We start from the raw sequence: 27,272 nt of genomic DNA, 5'->3' as shown, positions 1-27,272 counted from the left end.
GTGAGCCTAGTCCAAATGGAATATTAATACTAACTGCGCAATTTTGAGTTGCCGCTGGTAGAAAAGCTAGCAGAAACTCAGGCACAGTGTCATATCTGTAGATACTGATGGTAGACTAAACAATTTATAATAAACGTATGCAGACACACTTCAGAGAATAAATGTAGTGCGTGCAGTTAATAGATTCATGGTAGGATCTGTGGGAAATGGTGTTTTATTTAAAACTCGCCTTAGATTCAGGACTATGTTAGTATAATACCCTCCATTCATCAATGCACAAAAAACCAGGAACTAGATCTTAATTCCTAGGTAAAGAATAAAGGAAAGGTGGTAGAACAATGGGAGATTGACAACTGGCTTCTTTAAGAGGTAGTATCACTTGTCACTTGCAAAAATAAAAATAGACTAATTTGCCTAACATTAATTCTGCCAATTTTAGACTGAAAAAAAGTATTTGAAATAACTAGTTAATTGGATATAACAGTTATCTTTCTATAACACAAGAAAATGGGAAGAATTTAAATAAAAATATTTCATATAACTGAATCACTACAGAATTACCTCTTGGGGCGGGAGCCAGACGATTCTGCCATGGTATACTTATTCTTCTTAACATCTGAAATACTGGGTTCTTCACTACATCTAGATCTTTCTATTTTCAAAGAAAAAGACAATGATGCAGTATGTTATCAAACTGTCTTAAAACGGCAGTATCCCTGTTTAAGCCTTGGTTTTCCAATTGCCGACATGCAGTTTTCTTAACATCTTCATTCCTTTCAAGTCCCCTGTTCTCTCCTGAAACAGCCAGCTACACTTTCTATATTTTTATTAATGTTTATTTTTCATTAGGAAGTACCTTCAATTTTTTTTATAACCCAGTATTTTCCCAGTAGCCATCCAGCCAAATCCCCACACTGGCTGCAATTACACTCTGTACGAGGTTGCCAGGAGTGTGGGGGGCGGGGGGAGAGAGGCAAAGCAGAACTCTTTGAGATGCTATATACATTTACATTTCCAAAATCTTAGTCACTTTGTGTCACTTAGCAAACCTTCCTTTAGCTCTGCAAGCCATTCTCTAAATGACCAACATCACAATGTATCCTATGCCTAGATTCTAGTTTAACAAGGAAAACCAAATGCTACTACTTAAAGACTCCTAATTTTCCTATCTTTCTAATCTCATTTATTTACGCACTCTCACCTTATTTCTTTCCTTCTAATGGGGACTCATGCAGCTACTTCCTTGCTCTTATTTCCATCTACATGCCTATTAATCTCTCCTTGTACCCCAAATCTCATCCAACTCATGGATTTGTTCTTATAACACCAAAACAAAACTCCACTCTCAACTTTATTTTTTCTTGAAATGTTTACTTCTCTTTCCTATCTCAAATTTAATGAGTAGCTATTTTAAACTCCTCACCTACCATTTATACCTAAAATACTTTAACCTTACTCTGCTTTAATCATATAACTACTAAATCTTGGCTCTCACCTGTTTTTCTCGCTTTGTCTGCTTCTCCATGCATAATGCATTATAAATACTACAAAATACAACGAGGTCGCAGAACAAAACATGCTCTACTTTTCTTAAATGTGCCTTTTCATGGAATTTTCTTCTCAACCCAATGGTCTTCGTTGGCTCTTCTACCTGGTGTACAATGACTCAGTCCAACTACCTACTTGACAAAGCCTATCAATACTCATCAAGTTAGAAAGAAATCATAAATTTTTGTGCCTTCCAAGCCAAAACTGAAATTACTTTAGGTTGGAAAAATGCGCACCAATCATCAGGGCATGCTCAATAGCAGTGCTCACCTTTCCTCTGCCCATCTGTCCTTTCGCTGGTACTGCTCACTTCAAATTCCAGAGGCTCAGCGTTAACATTATATTCTTTATATTCCTGAGAGAAATCATCAGTTTTAAACAGATTTAAAAGGGATCCTATTTTATATTGCATACTTTACATAACTGACTACTTAAATTGCTACCCAATTCTGAGGCAATGGCAGGCAGAAGGGAGGTAAGTGAAGAACAATATAAAATGGCCAAACATGGTGGCACATGCTTAAAATCCCAGTACTTGGGAGGATGAAACAGGAGGATCCAGGTTTGTGGCCAGCCTCAGCTTACTTAGCAAGGCCTCCGCAACTTAGTAAGACCCCATTTCAAAATAAAAAAAATCGGGCTGGAAGTATAGGTTGGAGGTTGAAGGCCTCTGGGTTCAATCCCCAGAACAACAACAACAAAAGAATGTATAAGTCAATTAAAATTTTTTTTCACCAGTATCTCAAATATAAAAACTATCTGGTCTTTTCCTTTTCAAAAGGAATACAAAAAGAGTATGTCAATTTTATGTTACTGTGAAAACTCATAAGATTTACTTTAGAATTACAAATTCTCAGACTACTATACAAATTCTACATCAAGACTCCCTATTCAGGAAATAATACACCTGTACCAGGGCCACCATTACCACACTCTTATCTGGAATTCCCTGGGCAGACAGATGCAGTAGTACAGGACCCACAGCGCCCTCTGCTCACCCTGTCAGGGATTTTCCTGCCAGCCCTACTCTCCCCTTTCTCTTCATGTGCACCCATTGTTTCAAAATGCTTCAATGTATAAATACAAAAAGTAATTCTATAAAAGTAGAATTTTTAAAACTTCATAAAATCCCACTGCAGTTTTACTAAAAGTATGTGGTTGGAGCTGAGGGCATAGCTTTCTATAATATCCAACCTATAACAAGTCATACTACACTCCAATCAAAAGGAACTTAATGACACATTAAGTTTAGAGTACCTAAATCTAGGTCAAATAGTACAATTTTTGTTGCAATAAATTATTTGCTAAAAAAATCGTATCTTCAGTTTTCATTTCAACTAAATATCCTCAAACTATCTTACCATGTAGCACCTTGTATTGCTGACCTTGGAAAAATATGAGAAATTCTTACTGATAATTAAGACAGAAGCTATAAGTAGTCTTATATATCCTTCTACCAATCCGATAACCCTAGAACTTCAGTTTTAATATCCAAAAGGGAGGAAAAAAGGGAGGAACAAGACATAAAGCATAGGCTATTCAGTAAAGAATTAAATCTGAGCTTCTAAAATAACAGGTTTCACTCTCAATAGACAGAAAGAAGGCAATGCAACAAAGTACAGAAATTAATAAAATAAAATCTCAACAAATAGGTGCCGGGATACTGGAGTGCAGTCTCTCTGAAAATTCAATACTGAGAATAACAGTAGTTCAAAAGAGCTCAAAAAGCTGGGCATGGTGGTGCATCCTTGGGAGGCTTAGACAGGAGAATCACAGGTTTGAGGACAGCCTCAGCAAGTAGTGAGATGGTCAGCAACCTAGCAAGACTGTTTCAAAATAAAATAAAATAGGGCTAGAGGTGTAGCTCAGAGGTAGAATGCTCCTGGGTTCAACCCCCAGTGCCCCTACCCCCAAAAAGTTTAAATAAATATTTCAAACACATCTTTTTGCTATACACTACTTTAATCTTAGGATGTTTCAGGTAAAAACAAAAAAAAATAATTATTTCCCTTTTTTTTGAAATTGGGGGTGGAACCCAGGGGCATTGCATTCTTCCTCCAAGCTACACCTCCAGCACTATTTTTTATTCTTTACTTTGAAACAAGGTCTAAATTGCAGAGGGCCTCAATATAAGCTGAGGGTATCTGTGAATCACCATCCTCCTGTCTCAGTCTTCCTAGTACTGGGATTAAAACCTAAACCACCACTTTGAGCTAATTATTTCTAATACCATTTAATTTTCTCATTAAGCTAATTCTCAGAAATTAAATATCGACATATTATGTAAATATGTATTAAAATATACATATATACTAAATATCAAGAAAAGTCACCAATATTCTCATCAGTAGGATATAAAATACCATTAATAATTTGGTGTCCAGTATGTTAAAACATTTATACATAAGTTATTATGTAAAAGTGAAGATTTTAATTCCATACATAGATTTGTATTTGGGACTTTTCTTTTACTAAAAAAAAAAAAAAAAAAAAAAAAAAAAAATGTAGCCCAGTGGTCCAGCATTTGCCTAAGAGGCATAAGGTCCTGGATTCAATCCCCACACAACACACACAACACACACACACACACACACACACACACACACGAGTGCATATTCCTCAAAACAAACTTTTGTGGTTTTATAGTTTTCCATTTTATGGCTGGATCATAAACAGTTATCTATCGAGAAATATTTCAAATTATCTATCTTTAAAATAATGTTGGAGAAATAACATGTACTACAATATTTGGAAAAACAAATTTATGATAACTCCTTTAGTAAGATTGTTAGAAATTACTACATCAAGGCTCTTAGTATGTATACCAATTGCCCTCATAAGTGTGTTATTTTCATTCTCATATACACACGAGACTATTAATCACAATTCCAAAAACATCAGATACAACAATTTCTTGGAAATTATTTTTTAATAAAGTCTAAAGGTTTCACAGTAATGACACTTCACAGAAAATGCACTTACTAATACTTTTACCTTCTTCACTTGACTCTTTCTAGTTTTTTCAACAGGAAGAGGTTTGCCCTCATGGAAGTTGGTAAGAATGACTGCAATGGCTGTAAGAGTTTTGCCCTGTTTTAAAAAGACAATGGTTAGATTGGAAAACTTAGGTGACCACAAAACATTCTAAAATTAGTTTTAAAATATAGTCATAAAACACTCTATTAATCAAGGCCACCAAAGTGTATCATTATTTTATTAACTGATACATGTGTTAATGAAACCTAGTATTTCATTTAGTTCAATACATTTTCTTACCACATTATTGGAAATTATTAATTTATACTATAAAATACTGCAAATTTTAAAAAAATACTGCAAACTTCTCTAATATATCTCACTTATTAAATAACTACTGTTCTAAAATTCCACATTTAGCTTTCATCTACTAATTTTATCATAAAACTATTTAGAATTATGTGCTTGCTATGAAGTTCAGACCTAATTTTAAATGATTACCAATTCCAGTATGTTTATAGACTTAATTGTTCTACTAATTTGATTTAAAGATAGCACCAAAACTTAAAAGTCACAACTTAAGGGCAAATTTCCTGTGCATTTTCCATAAATGGAAACATGTTAATTTCTCATGATTTTCTGGGATGGAATTTTTAGTTGGCAATACAAAAATAAATATCTGACAGTTTTAAAGCAGTATAAATCAGCAGTTCTCAAGTGCGGGCCACAAATCCCAGGGTGGGTCCTAGGATCCTTTCAGGAAACCGAGAGGTCAGAACTATTTTTATAACTATTAAATAAGAGCTTATTTGGTTGACATCTGCATTAATGCTCAAAAACTAATGCTGAGCCAAGCATAGCAATGCACACTTAGAATCCTAGTACTTGAGGCTGAAACAAAAGGATCACAGGTTCCAGGCCAATCTCGGCAATTTAGCAAGACAATGTTTTGAAATAAAAAATAAAGGGTTAGGGGCACAGCTTGGGAATAGAATGCTCCTGGGTTCGATCTTCAGTCATAAAAAAAAAAAAAGCAATGTTGGAAAGTACTGGTGCTTTAGAACGAAACAAAGTGGCTGGCACTACACTATACACTACAGCCCTATTCTTAACTGTCACAAACTGAGAAATTGAGAAAACAAGTTTCCCTTAAGAATATTCTTAAAGTGGTACATATTAATTTTGTCAAATCTCATCTCTTAATTACACATCTTAATTTTATTCTGTATAACAACAATGGAAAGTACATATAAAATACTTCTGTTGCATATCAAAATATGAGTGTGCCTCGAATAAAACTGCCTAATACAAAGCTGCAAGCTCGACTAATCACCTCTTTTCATACATCATTGTTTTATTTGAAAGAGTAACTGTCAGCTGTCATTTTTCCTGAGTAAGTGTCTGGAATATATTTTCTTAAAAATGAACAGTAAGGCTGTCATGTTTAAGAAAAACAACTCGGGAGTATCTGTTTAAGAATAAAATTTGAATTTTCAGATGAAAATTAGAATGTTACAAAACTTGTGACACTACAAATATAACTGCTTCCAAAAATTATATGCTTCTCTAGTTAAGATCAGTGGTGATGTTAATATAAATTTGATACTGTATATTGAAATTCATGCACATTTGGCAGATCTGCATAACTCAATCAGTCTATGTGAGTAAGCCTGGTTATAAAATTACGCATGGGTAGAAAAATCTATTCAATGTGCAAGATACACAGATGTATTTTAATAAAAGTTCACTGATATCACTTAGGTTCCATATCTTAACTGTTAATCTTTAGTAAACTAATACTGGATTTCAGTGTCGTATAAAAGAAGAAATCTACAATTCTCTAAAAAGCTATTAAAATACTCTTCCCTTTACAACTAAATATCTGTAATGAGGACAAGATTTCTCCTTGTATTTCAATCAAAAATAACATATTCCAACAGATTGAATGAAAAAAAGGTGTAAGAATTCAACTGTCATACATTTGTCTGAAACATCCAAAAATACTTGCAAAAATATAAAACAATATCACTGTTCTCACCAAAATTGCAGTGGTCTAGAACAGTTACTTTCATTTAAATATATATTTATTTTGAGTTCTTTTTAACTTTTTTTTTTTGGTAGTGAAGATGGAACCAAGGGGCATTCTACCTCTGAGCTACATCCCCAGCCCTATATTTTTCTTATTCTTTATTTTGAAACAGGGTCTCACTGAGTTGCAAAGGGCCTCACTAAGTAGCTGAGGTTGTCTGCAAACCATGATCTTCCTGTCTCAGCCTCCTAAATACTGGGATTACAAGTGTGCACCACTACGCCCGGCTGATCCTCAATAATTTTTAAGAGTAAAAAAGGTTACCGAGACCATACAGTATAAATACTGCTCATGCGGCAAATCATAAACATCTATTAAGTGCTCTGCTGATTACAATATTTGCGATAGACTACAATTTCACATAACATTGTCTTTGTTTTTTTCAGTGCTGGGTTTGGGTGCATGCTAAGCAAACTCTCTACAACTGAGCTACATCCTCAGCCCTATCTTCATTCTTTTAAAGAAAATCTATGAAATTATTCTGAGTTTAAAAAAAAGGAAAGAAAATCAAGAAATACATGGTTAACCATTATTATTACCTATTTTAATCACTCTTTAACCAATAAAAAAACTTCCATTAAGTGAAAACCATATACAAAACAACCCTACTTTACATTCAAAGTAAAATCTCATCCTAAGCTGGCACCAATTCTTCAACTTCAAAACTATAACATTATAATTGTGATTATAACATCATAATCACAAAACAAGGCTTTATTAAGAAAATAAATAATTACCAAACCCATATCATCAGCTAAAATTCCTCCACGGACATTTTCTGGTCGGTCTTTTTCAGAAAAATTTGTTATTGTGTTATAGTATAAGTCATCTCGCTGTTCCCAGAATGGTGGAAGTTCTTTACTGTTTTCCCGTGAAATCATCCAAGCGAGGGCTTGTTTTTGATGTGGAAGCAATAGTGTTTCAATAGCCTATAAATAAAGTATCACACAGAGAAATATGCTCAGTCCTTCATTTCTTTGCATGCAGTACCTCAAAGTTGGTCTTATGATAAGAAATGTATAAATTATTGGCCTATTTTTAAATTTTTAACTTTAAATAGAAAATACTGATTCAATACCTCAGCTGGTTCCATTTCATGAGTTTTATCATCTTCTTTCAGATCTTCAAACAGTTTGTCAAATTCTGTTTTAAGCTGCAACAGCAACAAGAAACACCAATTAAGCAAACCAATTAAAAGTGATAAATGCACTTCAGAGATTTCCTATCTACTTCTTCCCCCTTTAGTACTAGAAAACTGAACTCAGGGGCATTTGGCCACTAACCTGTATCCCAGCTCTTTTTCTTTTTTTCTTTTTTGCGGCCCTGGGGATGGAGCCCAGGGGCATTCTACCTCCAAGCTACACTCTTAGCCCTATTTTTTTATTCTTTATTTTGAAACAGGGTCTCACTGAGTTGCAAAATCTTTTAATATTCCTGAGACAGGGTCCCACTACATTGCCCAGGTCGGCTTAAAACTTGTGATCCTCCTGCCTCACACTCCTAAGTAGCTAGAATTATATGATTTCATATCATTTATTAACTAAAAGAGTAAAATGCCAAATGACATGTTAATTAACTCTTCTGAGATACTGTACTGCACACTGCAAGTACAATGAAAATATATTTTTGTTTGAAAAGGTAACTTCGTTATATTTGGAAAAATACAGATAAAAATGAGTTATAAGGGGCTGGGGACAGAGCTCCATGGTAGAGCATTTGCCTAGCATGTATAAGACCCTGGATTCCATCTTCAGCAGGACGAAAAAAGAGAAATAGTTACAAGTTCTGGGTTTCAGTCACAGGTCTATCACAATTAAACCTATATAAATCTGGGCAAAGTACTTAACTTTTATGATCCTGTATCTTATTCCTATGAAATGAAAAGAATGAACTGAATTTAGACAAACTCCAAATTCTGTCATTAAAACTCTGAGTCTATTAGTTGCATTCAAACTCTTTTGGCAATCTTATCAGGTAAACACAACCCTATTTCAGGTCAACATTTCATTTATTACTACTATAATAAGATACTTGCTATATGCCACACAATATTACAATTATTTCATTATTATGCTTATTTAGCTGGCCATTTAAACCGATCTAGTCCAATTTTATAGCAACATATACTGCAGGTGTCACAATCACTTTTGCAAATTAACACATAAAGCATACCAGCAGCCTAGAAGAAATCAAGTCAGGTCCAAAAAGTTAGTAGAGGTGGCCAGGGTTTACTCACCAGACACAGGCGCAAGCCCTTCTAACAATAATACACAGGAAAAACAAGGAAGCCACGATTATAATACAAAAAGGCTAACACCGGCAGATAGAAATATAAATGCTTGGATGATATTTTTAAATTGATCTGCATTTACTTATTTTATAAACTTTTCTTCATATTAATTCGGCATAACAGTATCCTGGATTACAAATTAACAAAGTAAGAACCAGCATAATGCCAAAGATTTAGAGTTAATACTTTAGTGTTGCATTTGCAACCTTACTGAAAGGAAGAGTAAATTTCAAATTTCAAATTTTTAAAAAAAATTACTTGTGTACGTTGAAAATTTCAAATGCAAAAATATCTCATGTATATACAGTAATACACATGTTTTTATGTATGTATGAATGTTTAGGTATAGATATAATCACATCTCAGCAGATCCAACCAGCCACAGATCATAAATGGAGGTAGGCATGTGACGACTGGGTATGTACTAAAGATGGACACTTTTCTTCCTTGTCATTATTCCCTAAACAGTTTATCAAGTATTTATATAGTATTTATGGTATATTTGATATTATAAGTAATCTAGAAAAGATTTAAAGTATATATGGAAGAATATAAGTACATTTTATCCAACAACTATGCCTTTTTACTTTTTTTCGTTTTCGTTTTTGTGATGCTAGGGATTGACTCCAAATTCTGTCTCTGAGCTATACCCCAGCCCTACTTTTTTTTTTTTTTTTTTTAATTTGGAAACAAGATTTCACTAAGTTGCTGAAAGCCTAGCTAAGTTCCTATGGATGGCTCTGAACCTGTGGTCCTCCTGTCTTAGTTTCCCAAATACTGGGATTACAGGAGTGGGCTACCATGCTGGGCTGCTATGCCATTTTATATATGAGATTTGGGCATCCCAGAACCAATTTCTGTGGGATCGCCACATTCCTTATCACTACTTTTTAGATGATGTTTGCAAGCGCGTGCGCACACACACACACACACACACACACACACACACACATTCTTATTATACAGTAAGTTTCATTTAACTTTAACAATATGTCTGAAGATGAATAATACCAGCACACACATATTTATCATAGTCTTTTAAACACCAACCTTCAACATTAAAATCCACTTTCACATTTCAGTACAAAATAAAAACAGCATACCTGTTCAGTCGTCATCTGTACTGCAGCATGCACTGGCATACTATAGCTTGGTCCAGCTCTTCCAGAGCTCCAACCACTTTCCAAACCGAATCCTAAAGCTATCATTTACAAATAAAGAATAAAATCATTAAGTGAAATAAAAAGTGGCTTTTAAAACTTTAAGCTCCCTTAAAAATTACCATAGGGCTGAGGATGTAGGTCAGTGATAGAGCATTGACCTAGCATGCACAAAGCCCACGGTTCAATTTTAAACACTGCAAAAATAAAAACATTTTACACAAGAGCCAGGCATGGTGGCACATACCTATAATCTCAATACTTAGGAGGCTGAAGACAGATTACAAGTTTGAGGCCAGTCTCAGCAACTTTGCAAGACCCTCAGCAACTTAGCAAGATCTTGTTTCAAACTAAAAAAGTTTAAAAGATCTGAAGGTATAGTTTAGAGATAGAATGCCCCTGGGTTTAACCCCCATTTCCAATAATAAGAAAAAAATTAGGTACGCACTCTATAAGTGACATCTCCAACCCTAAAAAATTTAAAGTAAATACTAAATCATGCTAGGCATGGTGGTGCATGTTTTTAATCCCAGTACTTGGGAAGCTGAGACAGGAAGATCACAGGTTCACAGCCAACCTCTGCAACTTAGTAAGAGTCTGTTTTAAAATAAAAAATGCCAGGTGTGGTGGCACATGCTTATAATCCCAGTACTTGGGAGGCTGAGACAGGAGGATCACATAGGTTTGAAGTCAGCCTCCACTACTTAGGCTATCAGCAAGTTCATGAGACCCTGTTTCCAAATAAAATATAAAAAATAGGACTGTGGGTGAAGCCCGAAGGTAGAAAGCTCCTGGGTTCCAGCCCTAGTACCACCAAAAAAAAAAAAAAAAAGGGCTGGGGGTGTGGCTCAGAGGTAAAATGCCCCTGACACACCAACAAAACTAAATCATTCAAAAATACATTAAATTAATTGAGTAGTATTTGAATAAACTCTACTCAAACAACCCTTTTTCATTCCCTACTGGGAGATTCTTTTTGTCTAAAATTTACCAAAAAGAATGTTAAAAATCAGGGATGTTCAGATGTTTGCATTGGGGGAAAAGAAGAAAGACATATGAAACCTCCTGTGTGTGTATGTGTGTATCTATGGTTAGTCATGCACCACATGCAGACATTTCAATCAATGATGGATGAGATATAAAAGGATGGTCCTAGCCGGGCATGGTGGCACACGCTTGTAATCCCTGCACTTGGGAGGCTGAGACAGGAGGATCGCACAGGTTCGAAGCCAGCCTCAGCTACTTAGTGAGGCACTCAGCAACTCAGTGAGACCTTGTTTCCAAATAATAAAAAATAGGTCTGAGAGTATAGTCTGGAGGTAGAAAGCCTCTGGGTTCCACCCCAGTACCACCAAAAAAAAAAAAAAAAAAAAAATTATGGTCCTAGCCGGGCGTGGTGGCGCACACTTGTAATCCCCGTGCTTGGGAGGCAGAGACAGGAGGATGGCACATGTTCGAAGCCAGCCATGCTGGCTTAAGAGACCCTGTTTCCAAATAAAAATATAAAAAATAGGTCTGGGAATGTAGCCCAGAGATAGAAGGACTTCCAGAAAACCCAGTGCCGCCAAAAAATAAATAAATAAGTAAATAAATAAATAAGCAAGCCAGGCGTGGTGGCGTACGCTCGCAGTCCCTGCACTTGGGAGGCTGAGACAGGATTGCACAGGTTCGAAGCTAACCTCAGCTAATACTTAGTGAGGCTCTCAGCAACTTAGTGAGACCCTGTTTCCAAATAAAGTATAAAATGGGTCTGGGAGTATAGCCCAGAGGTAGAAAGCCTCTGGGTTCCACCCCCAGTACCACCAAAAAAATAAAAAATAAATAAATAAAATGATGGTCCTATAAGATGACACAGCCCAGTGCATCTTAGTTTGTGTAACACCACTCTAGGATGTTTGCACAACAAAATGCACTTTGCAGAATTTGTTCCCATTATCAAGTGATGTATCACTATTTTTCAAAAGATAAACAGAAATTTTAAGACTCCAAAAAAGTTTTAACTCCTTCAGCACAAATTAGTTTAGCTAACCAAACTGAAAAAAAAAAAAAAGAACAAATGTTTTATAATTCCTGCAACTCACAGTATCAATTATATTTAAAACCTAAACTTACTTTTTGGTGCAGGACCCAATTTAAATCCATGTTTCTTCAACTGATCTAAAACTGCTGTTCTATTTTCTTCTTTTCCCCAAAAAGTCATATGCAGAGGCATGGTAAAAGCATTATTTGCACCAAAAGGAACTACCCTGTTAACATTTTGGAGGGAAAAAAAGGGAATTAGAAAGATTTTTTTTATCCTAATTAAGAATCTATTACAAATATATCCAAGCCGAGCGTGGTGGCACACACTTGTATCCCAGTCCCTGGGAGGCTGAGACCGTCCCTGGGAGGAAGACAGCCTCAACAAGTAGTGAGACTCTCATCAACCTAGTGAGACCCTGCTTCAAAATAAAAATAAAATAGGGCTGGGGGTGTAGCTCAGAGGTAGACTCAGAGGTAGATTGTCCCTGGACTCCATCCCTTGTAACACACACACACCAGGGATAGCTTATACATAAGATTGTAAGATAAATAAAATAGTAAATTCATTTGAAAGGAGTTTTGGCTAAAGAACCACTAAGGGTAGCAATTTACTCTTGCTCAAAGAAAGGGAAATGATATGCAAGAACTATTTCTAATCTAAGAGTAACTAAAAAATTACTCACAGTATCTGAAATGAACTGATAAAGCAGAAAACAGAATGAGATATTGCTGAACATTTATCTCCCAAACTCACCTGGGACTAGGATATGAATATCCTAAAGAATTAGGATTGGGGTATGAATATCCCAAATACTTAAACTGAGATCACAAACACAAATGCCTAAAAAAGAAAGGGTAACCAAGAGGAGAATAAGAGTTTAAAAAATAAAGAGGTGAAAGAACGGAGAGAGCACATGCCCTAGCTAAGGGAGCAGCTCTTCTCAGGCATTCAACTAATGTTACGTGGAAATGAGGGTCCAGCATCACCAGATCCTCCATTTAAGAGAAAAACTTTAATAAATTTTATTTTCAGAAGCATAAACTAATATGCAGAAAATAGAGAATATCTAAATCTGAATGTTGCAAATAAATTTTTAAATTCCTGAAACACTAGGCAGGCAAATAAAAATGTACCTATATCTTATCATAAGCTACCAGTTTACAGGCTCTGATTTAAATTAACACTTCCAAACTCTCAAATCTATGCATCAAAAGGTTTAGAGATATGGAGTATACTTTTTAATATATGGACCTAAATCTCATTTTCTGCATGGTAATAGTTCAGTAGGAAAATAAGAGCTACTTGATGACCAGATAGTGGAGGAAGTAAGAGGCTTGACCACACGACTAAAGGAACTGTGAGGAAAAAGTGCCACAGTATGTATCTAGACTCTAAGAAGGCCCAGCAAGACCAAAGAGAACTAAGACTCACAATTATTAACTACCAACTCTGAAAGTACATTACCCTTCGACTTGTGCCAACTTGTTGTCCATGATATAGGCCAAAGCAGCTGCAAGATCCTTCTTTAAGTGGCCAACCTGATTTCCATTCACATTGTTTACTTTAATTGCATTTTTATCATAGGGGTTAGTAGGCTCTCGTTGTAATGCAACCATTTCATTATTATTAACCTAATAAAAATAAACAGGAAACACATTATGAATATAAGTAGACAATAATATCTTGACTTTATTATATTTTACCTGAAAATTCTATTCATTTTGAAATAGTTCTTCCAAAGACCCATTCCTAAAGAACTGTCATTATTGGACCTCTCTGCTGGTTCTTTAGAAGACATGTTGTAAGGCTGGAGGTATGTGACTTCTGAGCCCATCTCAGAGGCAGCGAGAGAGCTCTCTTGGGCAAGTGTTCATTAAATAGAATATAAATGAACCCAAATATTAGAAACTACAAAAAACAAAGAAGACATGGTTCCAATATTAAGACAAAGATTTAAAAAAAAAAAAAAGGCAACTGAGGCACACGCCTGCAATCCCAGTATTTGGGAGGCTAAGACAGTCAGAGGCCAACCTCAGCAACTTAGTAAGACCCTTCACAACTTAGCAAGACCTTGTTTCAAAATAAAAACTAAAAGAGGGCTGTGGCTATACCTCAGAGATAGGACACCCTTGATTCCATCCCCAAGACCACACACACACACACAAATATTAAAAAGAGTCAGGTGTGATAGCACATGCCTGTAATCCTAATATTTGGGAAGCCGAGACAGGAGGATTGCAGGTTCAAGGATAGCTTCAGCAACACAATGAGACTCTCAGAAACCAAGGAGACCCTGTTTCAAAACAAAAGATAAAAAAGGGCTGGGGATATAACTTGAAGATAGAATACCCCTGGGTTCAATCCCCAGAGAAGAAGAAAGAAGAAGAACCAATCATAATAGTATTTTAGAATAGAAAAAGAAACTACCTTATTATAAAGTCTTTGATGGGCCAATAAATAATAAGCAATTTAACTATAGCTTATTAAAAACTTAAAATATTTTAAAATGAGTAATACAAGTACTGTAACAAAACTTTGAAGATAAAGCAACCCAGTACTTAACAGAACATTTAGTGTCAGGCCTGGTAGCATATGCCAGTAATCCCAGTACATGGAAGGCTAAGACAGGAGGATTGCAGGTATGAAGACAGCCTCAGGCAGATAGTGAGACCACTTCAAAAATACAAAATTTTAAACTGAGTGTGGTGGCACACACTTGTAATTCCAGCATTCAGGAGGCTGAGACTGGAGGATCACGGTTCGCGGACAGCCTCAGCTACTTAGTGAGGCCCCTTTGCAACTCAGTGAGACCCAGTTTCAAAATAAAGAATAAAAAATAGGGCAGGGGGTACAGCTCGGAGGCCAAACGCCCCTGGGTTCCATTCCCAGACCCACAAAACAATACAAAAATTTTAATAAAGGGCTGGGAATACAGCTCAGAGGTAAAACGGCAGAGTTCAATCCCCAGCCACTCAATCTCACACACAGACAAACAGACACACACACACACACACACACGACCTGGGCATGGTAGTGCATGCCTGTAATCCCAATACTTGGGAGGCTGTAACAGGAGGATCACAAGTTTGAAGCCAGCCACAGCAACTTATTGAGACCCAGTTTCAAAATAAAATTGGAGCCAGGCATGGTGGCACACACTTGTAATCCCAGCATTTGGGAGGTTGAGACAAAAGGATCATGGTTCAAGGACAGCCTCAGCTACTTAGTAAGGGCATTTGCAACTCAGTGAGACCCTGTTTCAATATAAAAAATAAAAAAAACAGGCTGGAGGTGTTGCTCAGAGGTAAAATGTCCCAGGTTCAATCCCCAGTACCAAAAAATAAAATAAAATAAAATAGAGCTGGGGGTGTAGTTCAGAGGTAGGAATGTCCCTGGGTCCAATCCCCAATACCCAAATAAATAAATAAATAAATAAATAAATAAATAAATAAACCTGAGAGGCTGCTTGAAAAGAAAGGAAACAAAAGCCAGGTGTGGTGACGCACGCTTGTAATCCCAGAATTTGGGAGGCTGAGACAGGATGATTGTGGTTCGTGAACAGCCTCAGCAAGTAGTAAGACTCTCAGCAACTTAGGGAGCCCCTGTTTCAAAATAAAAAATAAAATAAGGCTAAAAGTATAGCTCAGAGGTAGGATGTCCCTGGGTTCCATCCCCAGTAACACACATATTCATGTACACACACACACAGAGTACTACATGTCGGGCGTGGTGGCACACATTTGTAATCCCAGTACTATTGGGAGGCTAAAACAGGAGGACTGCAGGTTTTTAACGAATTAAAAAATCATTCAAAACTTCAAATAAGGAAGCCGAGAAATAGACATGGGGCAAGAGAACAGATAGGTATCAAATAAGAACTGAGAGTTCTAAAAGAACTAGAAAAAAAGAAAAACCAAGCCAGGCATGGAGGCCCATGCTTGTAATCCCAGTACTTGGGAGGCTGAGACAGGAGGATAACAGGTTCAAAGCCAGCCTTGGCAACCTAGGGACTCTCAGCAACCTAGTGAGACGCTGTTTCCAAATAAGAAACAAAATTAGGTTAAAGTGAAGCTCAGAGGTAGACTTCAATCCCCAGTACACACACACACACACACACACACACACACACACACACACACACACAAACACACACAAAAATCAAAGCTAAAGACTAAAATTAAAAGAAGACCAGAGTGCCACACTTGGGAGGCTGAGACAGGAGGATCGCACAGGTTCAAAGCCAGCCTCAGCTACTTAGTGAGGCTCTCAGCAATTTAGTGAGACCCTGTTTCTAAATAAAATATAAAATAGGTCTGGGAGTATAGCCCGGAGGTAGAAAGCCTCTGGGTTCCACCCCCAGTACCACCACCACCACCAAAAAAAAAAAAGAACACCAGCATAAACAGATCTCATGAAAAACATCTAAGGAAAATAAATGATAAAAAATAAAAACGCAAAAAAAGAAAGATTTCAGAGGAAAAAAAACACAACATAGGTATAGCAGGTAGAAGAAAAAAAGGGAGAGAGAGAAAAAGGAAATAAATAAATGGTGGACTCCCAGAAATAAGAGAGTCTGGAATAAAACATTTAAAATTCTTAATTACAGAAAATTTTCAGAAACAGAAGAAAACAAATTTACAGAACTAAGACACAACCTAATAAGTCTATTGGACTTTAAAGATAAAAACTATCTTTTATTCATCCTGGCAAAAAAAAAAAAAAATTCTAACTTAAGTGGAAGACAGAATCATATTAGAATTAGAATTCACACCAACATTTTATGCAACATTAGGATATAGGAAGAAAATATGGGCGAAAGATTCTATATTCAGCCAAACTTTCAAGTGTAAGACACAAAAATTATGAACATGCAAATATTCAGTAAATATATTCTTTCCTAAGTAATCTACTAAACAACACACAATCACCAATTTGATAAGCTTCAATGTAAAGAAAATATGAGAATGAAAAGACAAATACAGAACACAGAACTTCTTCCCACATAATCTTCTGCAGTATATCCTTCAGACAACCAGAAAAAAAAGATGAAAAACGTGATAAGCTTCAACATAAGACACATACAGGGGAACAGAAGTACTAACAAATCCACACGATTCCACAAAACAACAGACCTGATTTTGCCATTAATCTATATATCCAACAAGGGGTGCCAGGGCCTTATGACCTGGAATAACCAATGATAATGCATGAGCCTTGTTTTGATGCTAACTCCAAAAAACCAACTATAAAAACCTTTTTAAATAATCGAGATAAAACAATTATGAATTATTAGATACAAAAGGAATTATTAAAAAGATGCAATGAAATATCTGTAGTTTTTAAGAAACACAACCCAAATTAATGTAAAATAATACATTTGGAATTTGCCTTCACAAAAGGACAAAAAAAAAGGGGGGGGGGAGGAAGCAAATGTGAAAGGGAACGTGTTAACTGTAGAATCTTAGCCAGAGATATAATAAAAGTTTTCTGCACTCCTCTATTTTGATGCATATTTGAAATGTTTCATAATAAAGTTCGTAAAATTAGACGTGTTATTCAAATAACAGAAGCATCCTAGATAACCATAACAAAGACAGCTACTGACCAGAGAAAGCTATATACATACTCCAGTGCCTTTTCTCTCATACCCATGTAACTAAGAGAATAGACACATACAGAAAAGACAGAGAAGAAAAGGTAGGAGATACTCTTATTTAGTAAACATTGATCTTTCTAAACTAAAAAATTAAAACACAGAAATGTGCTCAGGCAGAAAAGAAAGCAAGGCACTTAAAAGTTATTTCCTGAATTCACCATATAATATCTCTGCATCTGGGTAAACCTTTTAACCTCTGGAGCTTCATTTCTTCAAAACAGGGATATGAGATGTCCCCGCAAAGTTACTCTAAGAATCAAATGACAATGCAGGCAAAAATGCTCTGTATATTGCAAGCATGATGTAAATGGAGTATTAGTCAAAGTAACGTATTTGTTATCTCTTGCTTACTCATATTTCTATTAAAGTAAATATTAACTCCACACATCACCTAACACACTTGTTTCCTAGGTTAATACCCTAAGTATATCAGTTTAATTAGCATCTACTTTTATACTCACTACTCCTGTGTAATAGCGTAGTCCAACCACATGACCTCTCAAAGTTCCAAACAAAACTGAATCTAGCTCTTCATCACTAGTTAGGAAATCATCTGGAGGGATAATATCTTGGAATTCAAAACGTGGAAAGAAAGTTGGATACGTGAGGCGTGGAAAATTTCCATTGATTCCATACTGGACAGTCTGCAAGTACTTCCAAACGGGATCCCTATTTTTTTAAACAAAAAAGGAAAGAAAAAAGAAAATCTACAGTATTTACAAGTATTTCTCAAAGACCACTGGCCAATAGTATTTACACACCAACAGTTTCCTCATATGTTATTTTAGCAAATGAAATCTTATATGGAAATCACTGTAAACAGATTAACATCTACTCTGTTTAAAACAGAAATTTAACGGTGGGAAGGCTTCCAAGAACCCTACGGGTTCAATACGGGCTCTTTTACCACACCTCTTCCCCAAATCAAAACGAAAAGCCCAATTAAGGGTTCATAAATGTTTCTCGGTGATAATAAGCTACTTAAATTGAAACGTGTTGTCTATAACTACAATTATATGCCAAAATTTTAAAGATGTCTCACCTATTAGTTACCAAAAAACCCCGAACTATGATTTTACGTGGAACAGTTCCTCTTTTCAGATAACACACCCAGCATCTATTTACTAATTTCCACCTAACAGAATACGTTTCATTCAAGCATCCACACTACGCCACCCTGGGAAGCAGACCTCACGCGCCCCCACCCCGTTGGTTTAAGGCTAATCGCAATCCCTTTAGGGATAATTATTTAAGAAGGGGCTTCTAAACCACCGTGGACGCTGTTAAGTGAAATGTCTGTTGGGGGGCTTCTAGGAAGTTGCCATTCTCCTACACAGAGAGGCTCAAATCTGCTGCCCGTTCCCTTTGCACATCACGCAGACCTGTTCCAGCTCTTCTGCACAGATCTACTTGCACGTCTGTGCGCGCACAGAAAACTGCGGGCTACCTGGGCAGGGGGCCGCCTGGCGGGGCCTCTGCTCGACCCCAAAGCCGGGCGCGGCGGGGTATTAATGGCTGTTCCGTGGGAGAGCTCGGGGGCCGAGCGGCTTCGCGCCCCGGGCCCCCCGGCCCGTGACAGAGGCCCCGGCGGCGGCTCGCCCGCCCAAACAATGCCGTCGTTTCCCCACGGCCATAACAGCGGCCTGCCGAGCCGCAGACGTCGCACGGGCGACGCCGTGGAAGCGCAGGGCGGTCAGGTTCATCTGGGGCCGCCGCCAGGCCGCTACCCGGCGCCCCACCCCGCCGCCCCTTCACCTCTTGAACATCCAGGACATGGCGCTGGGCGGGAGGACCGCGGGACGCCGGGGCGGCCGCGGTCGCGCTCAAGCAGCCTCCTTCCAGGCCCCGCAGCCCCGAAGCCGGCCGCAGGCTCCGGACGCCCGATGGAGCCGGAGCGCACGGCTGCAGCTCGAGACGCCGCGCGTCTGCTCCGACGTAAGACGCCGTCTCCCGCTAGCAACAGTCCCAGAGCTCAGCGACGCGTCCAGACTGGCGTCGGGAACGGCCAATCGTGAGGAGGAGCCTGCGCGCGCCAGCCAATCAGGACGCGGCAGGGAGGGCAACTCCGCCTCGCGCTCCGATTCAAAGGCCGCGGGGGGTCCCGGCGGCGGGGGCGGTTCCATCCGGGTTCTTCCCCGCCCCCCCCCCCCGGGCGGGCGCGCGGGAAAGCCACGCGGCCCGGCGAGGGCGACTGCGGTGCCTTCGGCGTGGTTCACGTTTCCTGCCCTACCCAGGGGGAGACTCTGGCGCGCTTCTCCCCGAGGCCCCAAGACCAGCCCCACGCTGCAGCCCCTACCTCCCCCTGCCTTCCATCTCCTCATCAGATTGATGGAGGAAAAAGGCTTCGCATTTTTCGAAGTCTGGCGCTTGCTGCGGCTTGCTCCCTTTCATTTCCCGCTTTCCACGCTAGGGCTTTAGGCTTACCTACTGCTACGTCTTAAGCCTCTTTGGCATATTTAAAACCCCCAGTTTAGAAAACATTGATGAGAATTTATAGAGGCCTCCTCCACTTTTTTTTTTTAACTTTATTTGGTGGTACTGGGAGTTGAACTCGCAAGCAACCCAGCCACACTCCCAGCCCTATTTTATTTTTATTTTGAAACAGGGTCTCGCTGCATTGCTGAAGCTGTCCTTAAACCTGAGATCCTCCTGTCTCAGCCTCCCAAGTACTCGCCGCCACGGTGGGCTTTTGTTTTTATAAAGGAAGTTTTTCATTTCTTGGTACAGGAAAGCCAGAAAACAGGAGGGCAGGACAACATGGTTGGGCATCCCCGGGAATGGAGGAGAATGTACTCCTCTGGAGGAAGTGAGGTGGGGAAAAGCTGGTTTTCCTTGAGGAAGTAGAGAAGGGAATTCCTCTGCCAGCTTCCAGGAGCCAGGAGTATCGGGAGGAAAATGCAGCCTTGGGATGGCTGCCCGTGGGCCTGCAGCAGCTTAGACCTGGCAGGCTCCTGGGACCCTGAGCCTTGGGGACAAGGCTCTGCTTCATGCAAGCGTGGCCAATAAAACAGGTTTCCAAGAGGCATTTGTTCATGGTTTTTTTTTTTTTTTTTTTTTTTTTTTGGTGGTACTGGGGGTGGAACCCAGGGGCTTTCTACCTCCAGACTATACTCCCAGACCTATTTTATATTTTATTTGGAAACAGAATCTCAATAAGTTGCTGAGAGCCTCACTAAGTCGCTGAGGCTGGCTTCGAACCTGTGAGATCCTCCTGTCTCAGCCTCCCAAGCGCAGGATTACAAGCGTGGGCACCACGCCAGGCTGTTCATGATTTTAAATAAACTATGTTGGTCCCTTACCATAAACCATAAGTGTAATTAGGGGGAGGGAGTGTGCTCAGCAGGAGCTCTACCACTGAGCGGCATCCCTGGTTCCCTACCCCAAATAGAATTTGAAGCAACTTTCAATTATTTAATTTCACCAACAAAAAGGAAGTTAATGAGGAAGATAATCAGAGCAGTATTTTAAAGTATTTCAACTTGATGATTTCACCTGCTTCTTCAAAGTATCATAAGGCAAAACGGCAATGCAATTTAATTTTTGCTGTGGCCAATTCTAAATACATGTTTGGAAAATAAGCCAGAAAATGCCCAGATTGTGCGTAAAAATTCATGAAGATATGGTCGTTAGATTGAAAGCGAACATTCCCAATGTGTGAACATGGCTCTTTCAAGGTGGGAGATCTACAAATAACGACTGTCCCGTGGTTAAAGAATGTTGCCTATTAAGTAAAATTTGCTAGTGTCAAAACTTTTCTCCATAATGCCAGTATTTTACCTCCCAGGACCAGTAGATGAACTTGAATACACTTTCACTTAATCATTCTTTATTCTTTTTATGTTCAAAAAAAAAGTGCAATTTGTACTCATTTGGCTAAAATGTTACAGCAACTATCACGCTTAGATAATGTTTTCTGAAAAATGAATATTTGTAACTGGAAAAGACAGTAGGGTCACATGTGGCTGAATAAGTAAGAAAAGGTAGTGAAAGAAGAGGTGTTGGAGAGGACAAGAGATAGATTACACAGGAATTTCCGATTTATGGTAGAGTTTGTGTTTTAACTGATGGATAGCCATTGGGTGCCTTTTAGCAGGAAAATTATGTAATTTAGGCCATGGGGGTGGGGAGGAGGTAGTGGGGATTGAACCCTGGAACATTCTATCTCTGAGCTACACCACAGCCCCATTTTTTATTCTATTTATTTATTTATTGAAACAGGGTCTCCCTAAGTTGCAGAGGGCTTCACTAAGTAGCAGAGGCTGGCCAAGAATCTGCAGTCCTGCTATCTTAGCCTCCCAAGTACTGGGATTACAAGTGGGTGACACCACATGTGGCTTGATTTAGGCTTTAAAAAAGGTCACCACCAAGGCAAGTGTGTAGAAAATATATTACACGAGATAGAAATAGAAATCATTGATGATTAAGAAAATATCATTCCTGGGTAGACAATAATGGTATGGAATGAAGAGGTGAGAAGACTAAGAACCAACAGTTAACTGAAAGATTGGGTATGGAGGATGAGGAAGAGGAAGGAATCCTAAATTGCTCCAGCCACCACCTCCCAGTCATCACAAACACTTTCTCACTTGTACCCACCCTTGATGCAAATCGCTCATGTCACTCCCATGTTTGATTCAATGAGCATGATATCCAAAACTGGCATGTGTGACTCTGTGATTTTTCTTCTTCCAGTCTAGCCCCACATCTCCTGTCACCTCCCAACCCCATAATGTCTTTATTAATTCCTCTAAAAGTTATCTTCATGTATAATTAAAAGGCCATTATCAGCCAGGCGTGGTAGTGCACACTTGTAATCCCAGCATTCAGGAGGCTAAGACAAGTGGATCGCAGTTCCTGGACAGCCTCAGCTACTTAGTGAGGCGCTTTGCAACTCAGTGAGACCCTGTTTCAAAATAAAGAATAAAAAATAGGGCACAGGGTGTAGCTTAGAGGTTGAATGCCCCTGGGTTCCAACTCCAGACCTGCAAAAAATTTTTTTTAATTAAATAAAATTAAATAAAAAGACTAAAAAACCGTGCTGGGGGTGTTGCTCGGAGGTACAATGCCCCTGGGTTCCATTCCCAGTACCTCAAAAAAGAAAAGAAAAAAAGCCATTATCACACCTGGTAAAATTAAAATCAATCCGTAGTATCTTCTAAGAACCAATTCAAAACCAAACTTTCACAGTTATCTCAAGGATTTTCTTTGTTTATACTTTGTTTGCCAAAGAACTTTTAAAAGCTGTTGGAGAGCCGGGCGTGGTGGCACACGCTTGTAATCCCCGCGCTTGGGAGGATGAGACAGGAGGATCGCACAGGTTCGAAGCCAGCCTGAGCAACTTAGTGAGACCCTGTTTCCAGATAAAATATAAAATAGAAAATAGGTCGCCGGGCGTGGTGGCGCACGCTTGTAATCCCCGCGCTTGGGAGGCAGAGACAGGAGGATCGCGCAGGTTCGAAGCCAGCCGCGCGCGCTGGCTTAGGAGACCCTGTTTCCAAATGAAAATGTAAAAATAGGTCTGGGAGTGTAGCCCGGAGGTAGAAGGGCTTCCAGGAACCCCAGTACCACCAAAAAAAAAAAAAAAAAATATATATATATATATATATATATATATATATATATATAGTAGGTCTGGGAGTATAGACCAGAGGTAGAAAAGCCTCTGGGTTCCATCCCCAGAACCAGGGGGAAAAAAAGTGAGAAAACAAAAACAGACAAAAAAGTAACTAACTAAAAACTACCAAGAGAAGAACCTGAACTACTCAAATGTCTGACATACACTGTGTCATAACTAGCAGAATCCGGAAGGGAAGCAAATGTGCTGATGGAAGAGCATGCTTGTTTTTTTCTTTCATCCTCAAGAAAGTAAATGTCAATGGAAGAGAATTTTCAGCAATAACAGACGGGAAGGTTTGCAGAGTAGATCCCTGAAGTGGGCCAAGGGAAAGGGCTAGGAATGCCATCATACTGGGCCAAGGTCCACAAACCAAGGGACAGTAGCTGAAAGAAATTTCTGAAAGCCAGGCTTGGTGGCGCACGCTTGTCATCCCAGCATTCGTCAGGCTGAGACGGGAGGATTGCAGTTCGCAGAAAGCCTCAGCTGCTTAGTGAGGCCCTTTGCAACTCAGTGAGACCCTGTTTCAAAAATATAAAAAAATAGGGATGGGGATGTAGCTCGGAGGTAGAATGACCTGGGTTCCATTTCCAGCACAGCAAAAAAAAAAAAAAAAAAAAAAAAAAAGTTCCTGGAGATCTGTGCCATTTTCCCCAGACCACAGCTTCTTCAGGATCTCCGAGAGACCAAAATGCCCAGAGCTGTAAAGGAGTATGAGGAAGTGAGACGGCTCTGTGAAGGGGCCCAAGGGCAGCCTCTTCACAGAGTCCTGAAAGAGTCCCCACAGAAGTCTGCAGCGCAGTGAAGGCTAGCCTTCACCAGACTGGGGTCCTAGCCAGCAGAAGCTGAAGGCCAGTTTCCCCACAAAGACGGTGAGGGGTGAGTTATAATGGCCAGGGCATCTGCAGAAGACAAACATAACCCCCCGCCCTGCAGTTCAAACATAACCCCCCTGGAGAGAAGAGGAAAGGGGCTAAATCTAAAACCTGAATTTAACTTAAAATGATCTTAGATCTTAAAATGACTGTATTATCTCCCACTGGGCAGACTGAAGGTTTAAGCCCAGCTTATTTCTTTTTTTTTTTTTCTTTTTTTTTTCTTTCTTTTTTTTTTTTTTTTTTTTTTGGTGGTACTGGGGTTCCTGGAAGCCCTTCTATCTCCGGGCTACACTCCCAGACCTATTTTTACATTTTTATTTGGAAACAGGGTCTCCTAAGCCAGCACGCGTGGCTAGCTTCGAACCTGCGCGATCCTCCTGTCTCTGCCTCCCAAGCGCGGGGATTACAAGCGTGCGCCACCACGCCCGGCCCCAGCTTATTTCAATAAAGAAATGTAAGCCAAGTGTGGTGGCACAGGCTAGTGATTCCAGCATTTAGGAGGCTAAGACAGGAGGATCCCAGTTTGCAGACAGCCTCAGCTACTTAGTGAGGCCCTCTGCAACTCAGTGAAACCCTGTTTCAAAAAATAAAAAGGCTAAAAAATAGGGGCTGGGGGGCGTAGCTCGGAGGTAGAATGCCCCTGGGTTCCATCCCCAGTACTGCAAAGAAAGGAAGGAAGGAAGGAAGGGAGGAAGGGAGGGAGGGGCTGGAGGTATTGCTCAGAGGTAGAATCTCCCTGAGTTCCATTCCCAGTATCACACACACACACAAAAGGAACCGTAACATAAAGTTTTATCTTTGCGAATAAAGTCAGTGATTGAAATTCATATATAATTTACGCACACACACATATATTAATGAATTTATACCATTTTTTTTTTTTTTTAGTAGACTGGGGATGGAACCTGGGGGCATTCTACCTCTGAGCTACATCACCAGTTTTTTTGTTTTTGTTTTTGTTTTTTTTTCGTACTGCAGGTGAAACCCAGGGGCTTTTCTACTCTGGGCTGTACTCCCAGACCTAATTTTTATATTTTATTTGTAAACAGGGTTTAACTAAGTTGCTGAGAGCCTCACTAAGTAGCTGAGGCTGGCTTTGAACCTGTGTGATCCTCCTGTCTCATCCTCCCAAGCGCTGGGATTACAAGCATGCGCCACCACCCCTGGCCCCAGCCCTATTTTTTATTCTTTGTTTTGAAACAGGGTCTCACTGAGTTGCAAAGGGCCTCACTAAGTAGCTGAGTCTGTCTGCGAACCGCAGTCCTCCTGTCTCAGTGTCCCCAATGCTGGGATTACAAGTATGAGCCACCACGCCTGGTTTATATCAAATAATTATAGTGCATTCTCTCTTTCTTTTTATTTATTTATTCATCTTTTGCAGCACAGATATTGAACTCAGGACCTTGTGCATGCTAGTCAAATGCTCAGCTAAGCTACATCCCCAGCCCCTCCTGTTTTTCCTCAGTTTTTATTTTGATACAGGATCTCCCTAAGCTGCCAGGCTGGCCTTGAACTTGCAATCATCCTGCTTCAGCCTCCAGAGTAGTTGGGATTACAGGTGTGCGCCACTGCACCCAGCTGTGTTCTTCTTTTTGTTTATATGTATATAAAATGTTCTCTGTATTGAATATATATTTCTTTTTGCCAGGAAAAAATAAAATATAACAAAAATAATGAACTATTTTCTATGTTTTTAAACTAGTTTTATACTTACCAAAAAGTCATGAAATTAATACAAGTTATTCCCTTGTATTTCTTACACCGCTTACTTTAACAATGATTAAAACCAGGAAATGAACGTAAGTACAATAATATTTATGAACCTTAAAAAAATCCTAAGAAACCAATGCAGAGGAAATAAAAGAAAATAAAATCTTTTGTGACTTATTTACAACTGAATTTTCTTACATTTAATCAGACTTCCACAGATTCTGGGGCAGAATCCTAGGTAAACAAGGCAGAAAAAGTGCTGTATAATTAATGGTGAGTAAAATTCTTCTTAATCAATTAATACAGTGAAGCCAGATGTGGCAGCAGAAACCTGTAATGCCAGTACTTGGGAGGCTGAGATAGAAAAATGCAGATTCAAGGCCAGTCTCAGCAAATTAGAGAGACCCCCAGCAACGTAGTCCTTGTTTCAAAATTAAAAAAAAATAATAATAAGCCAGGCTCAGTGGTGCACGTTTGTAAAGCCATTGCTTAGGAGGCTGAGACAAGAAGATCACAGATTTGCAGCCAGCTTCAGCAACTTGTGAGGCCTTCTGCAACTTCGTGAGACCCTGTTTTAAAATAAGGGAATAAAATATGGCTGAGTGTGTAGTTTGGAGGTAGAATGCTCCTGGGTTCCATCCTCAGTACCAGAAAAAATTAAAAAGGCTAGAGGTGTATCTTGGAAGTAAAATGTCCCTGGGTTCAATCCCCAGTAATGCAAAGAAAGAGGAAAAGGAGGAGGAGGAAGAGGAGAGGAGAAGAAGAAATAATAATATGCGTATCAAGTGCCTGCCTTTAATAAATGCTCTTATTATCGTCACTATCATTTTTGCAATAGAGTTTTTGTCTAAGGAGTCCTTCAGCACTTAACAAGGAGTAGGGTTGACTGAGAACTATTTTCCGAATTAAGACTAAGTAGGATTGTTCCTAAATACCAGAGGAAAAGTGTCCAGAAGTCAGTCATTTCCCAGGTGCATGTCCTTGAAGCAGACTGAATTGTTTCAAACCAAAGAACAGAAGCCCTTTCTGCCTCCACTCCCACCCAGAGAAATATGTGGTGTTTCAGACTGCACAGCTTTTTCCCAGGAGATAATTATTTCCTCCTCCTTCAGGCCTTGACTCCCTGAAGGCTCTTCCGGAGCCTGAGCCCAGAGCTGCTGACCCGGCAGGCCTGCCTGGGACCTGCGGCTTCCCTGCCTCCTGCCCGGGGTCCTTTCCTAGCTCCAGGGGAGCACCACTCTGAATCTCACTTTATACTTAAATCAAACAGAATAATTTGGAGTTTCTGTCATAGCCCTGGCGAAGTTGTCTTTTTATTTTAATGATAC

The 27,272-nt window shown here is 39.2% G+C and overlaps 1 protein-coding gene across 1 annotated transcript in view; it reads right to left on the bottom strand.

The window, feature by feature from the left end:
• HLTF (helicase like transcription factor) overlaps positions 1-19,517 on the bottom strand; it is a gene marked incomplete at both ends in the record, with an annotated part of 48,367 nt that extends 28,850 nt beyond the window's left edge. Inside the window, 10 exons of the mRNA XM_080696598.1 lie at positions 562-652; positions 1,819-1,903; positions 4,543-4,638; positions 7,351-7,542; positions 7,692-7,766; positions 10,007-10,104; positions 12,176-12,309; positions 13,551-13,717; positions 18,204-18,411; positions 19,498-19,517. Coding sequence (XP_080552724.1) covers positions 562-652; positions 1,819-1,903; positions 4,543-4,638; positions 7,351-7,542; positions 7,692-7,766; positions 10,007-10,104; positions 12,176-12,309; positions 13,551-13,717; positions 18,204-18,411; positions 19,498-19,517 — 1,166 coding nt within the window. The remainder of the gene's footprint in view (positions 1-561; positions 653-1,818; positions 1,904-4,542; positions 4,639-7,350; positions 7,543-7,691; positions 7,767-10,006; positions 10,105-12,175; positions 12,310-13,550; positions 13,718-18,203; positions 18,412-19,497) is intronic.
• Between the last annotated feature and the right edge of the window lie 7,755 nt (positions 19,518-27,272).

The sequence above is a fragment of the Muscardinus avellanarius genome, assembly GCF_963383645.1.
Source record: "Muscardinus avellanarius genome assembly, chromosome: 5".
In the NCBI taxonomy this organism is placed as follows: Eukaryota; Metazoa; Chordata; class Mammalia; order Rodentia; family Gliridae; genus Muscardinus; species Muscardinus avellanarius.
The sequence above is the reverse complement of the archived record's forward strand: the minus strand, read 5'-3'. Positions and strand labels throughout refer to the sequence as shown.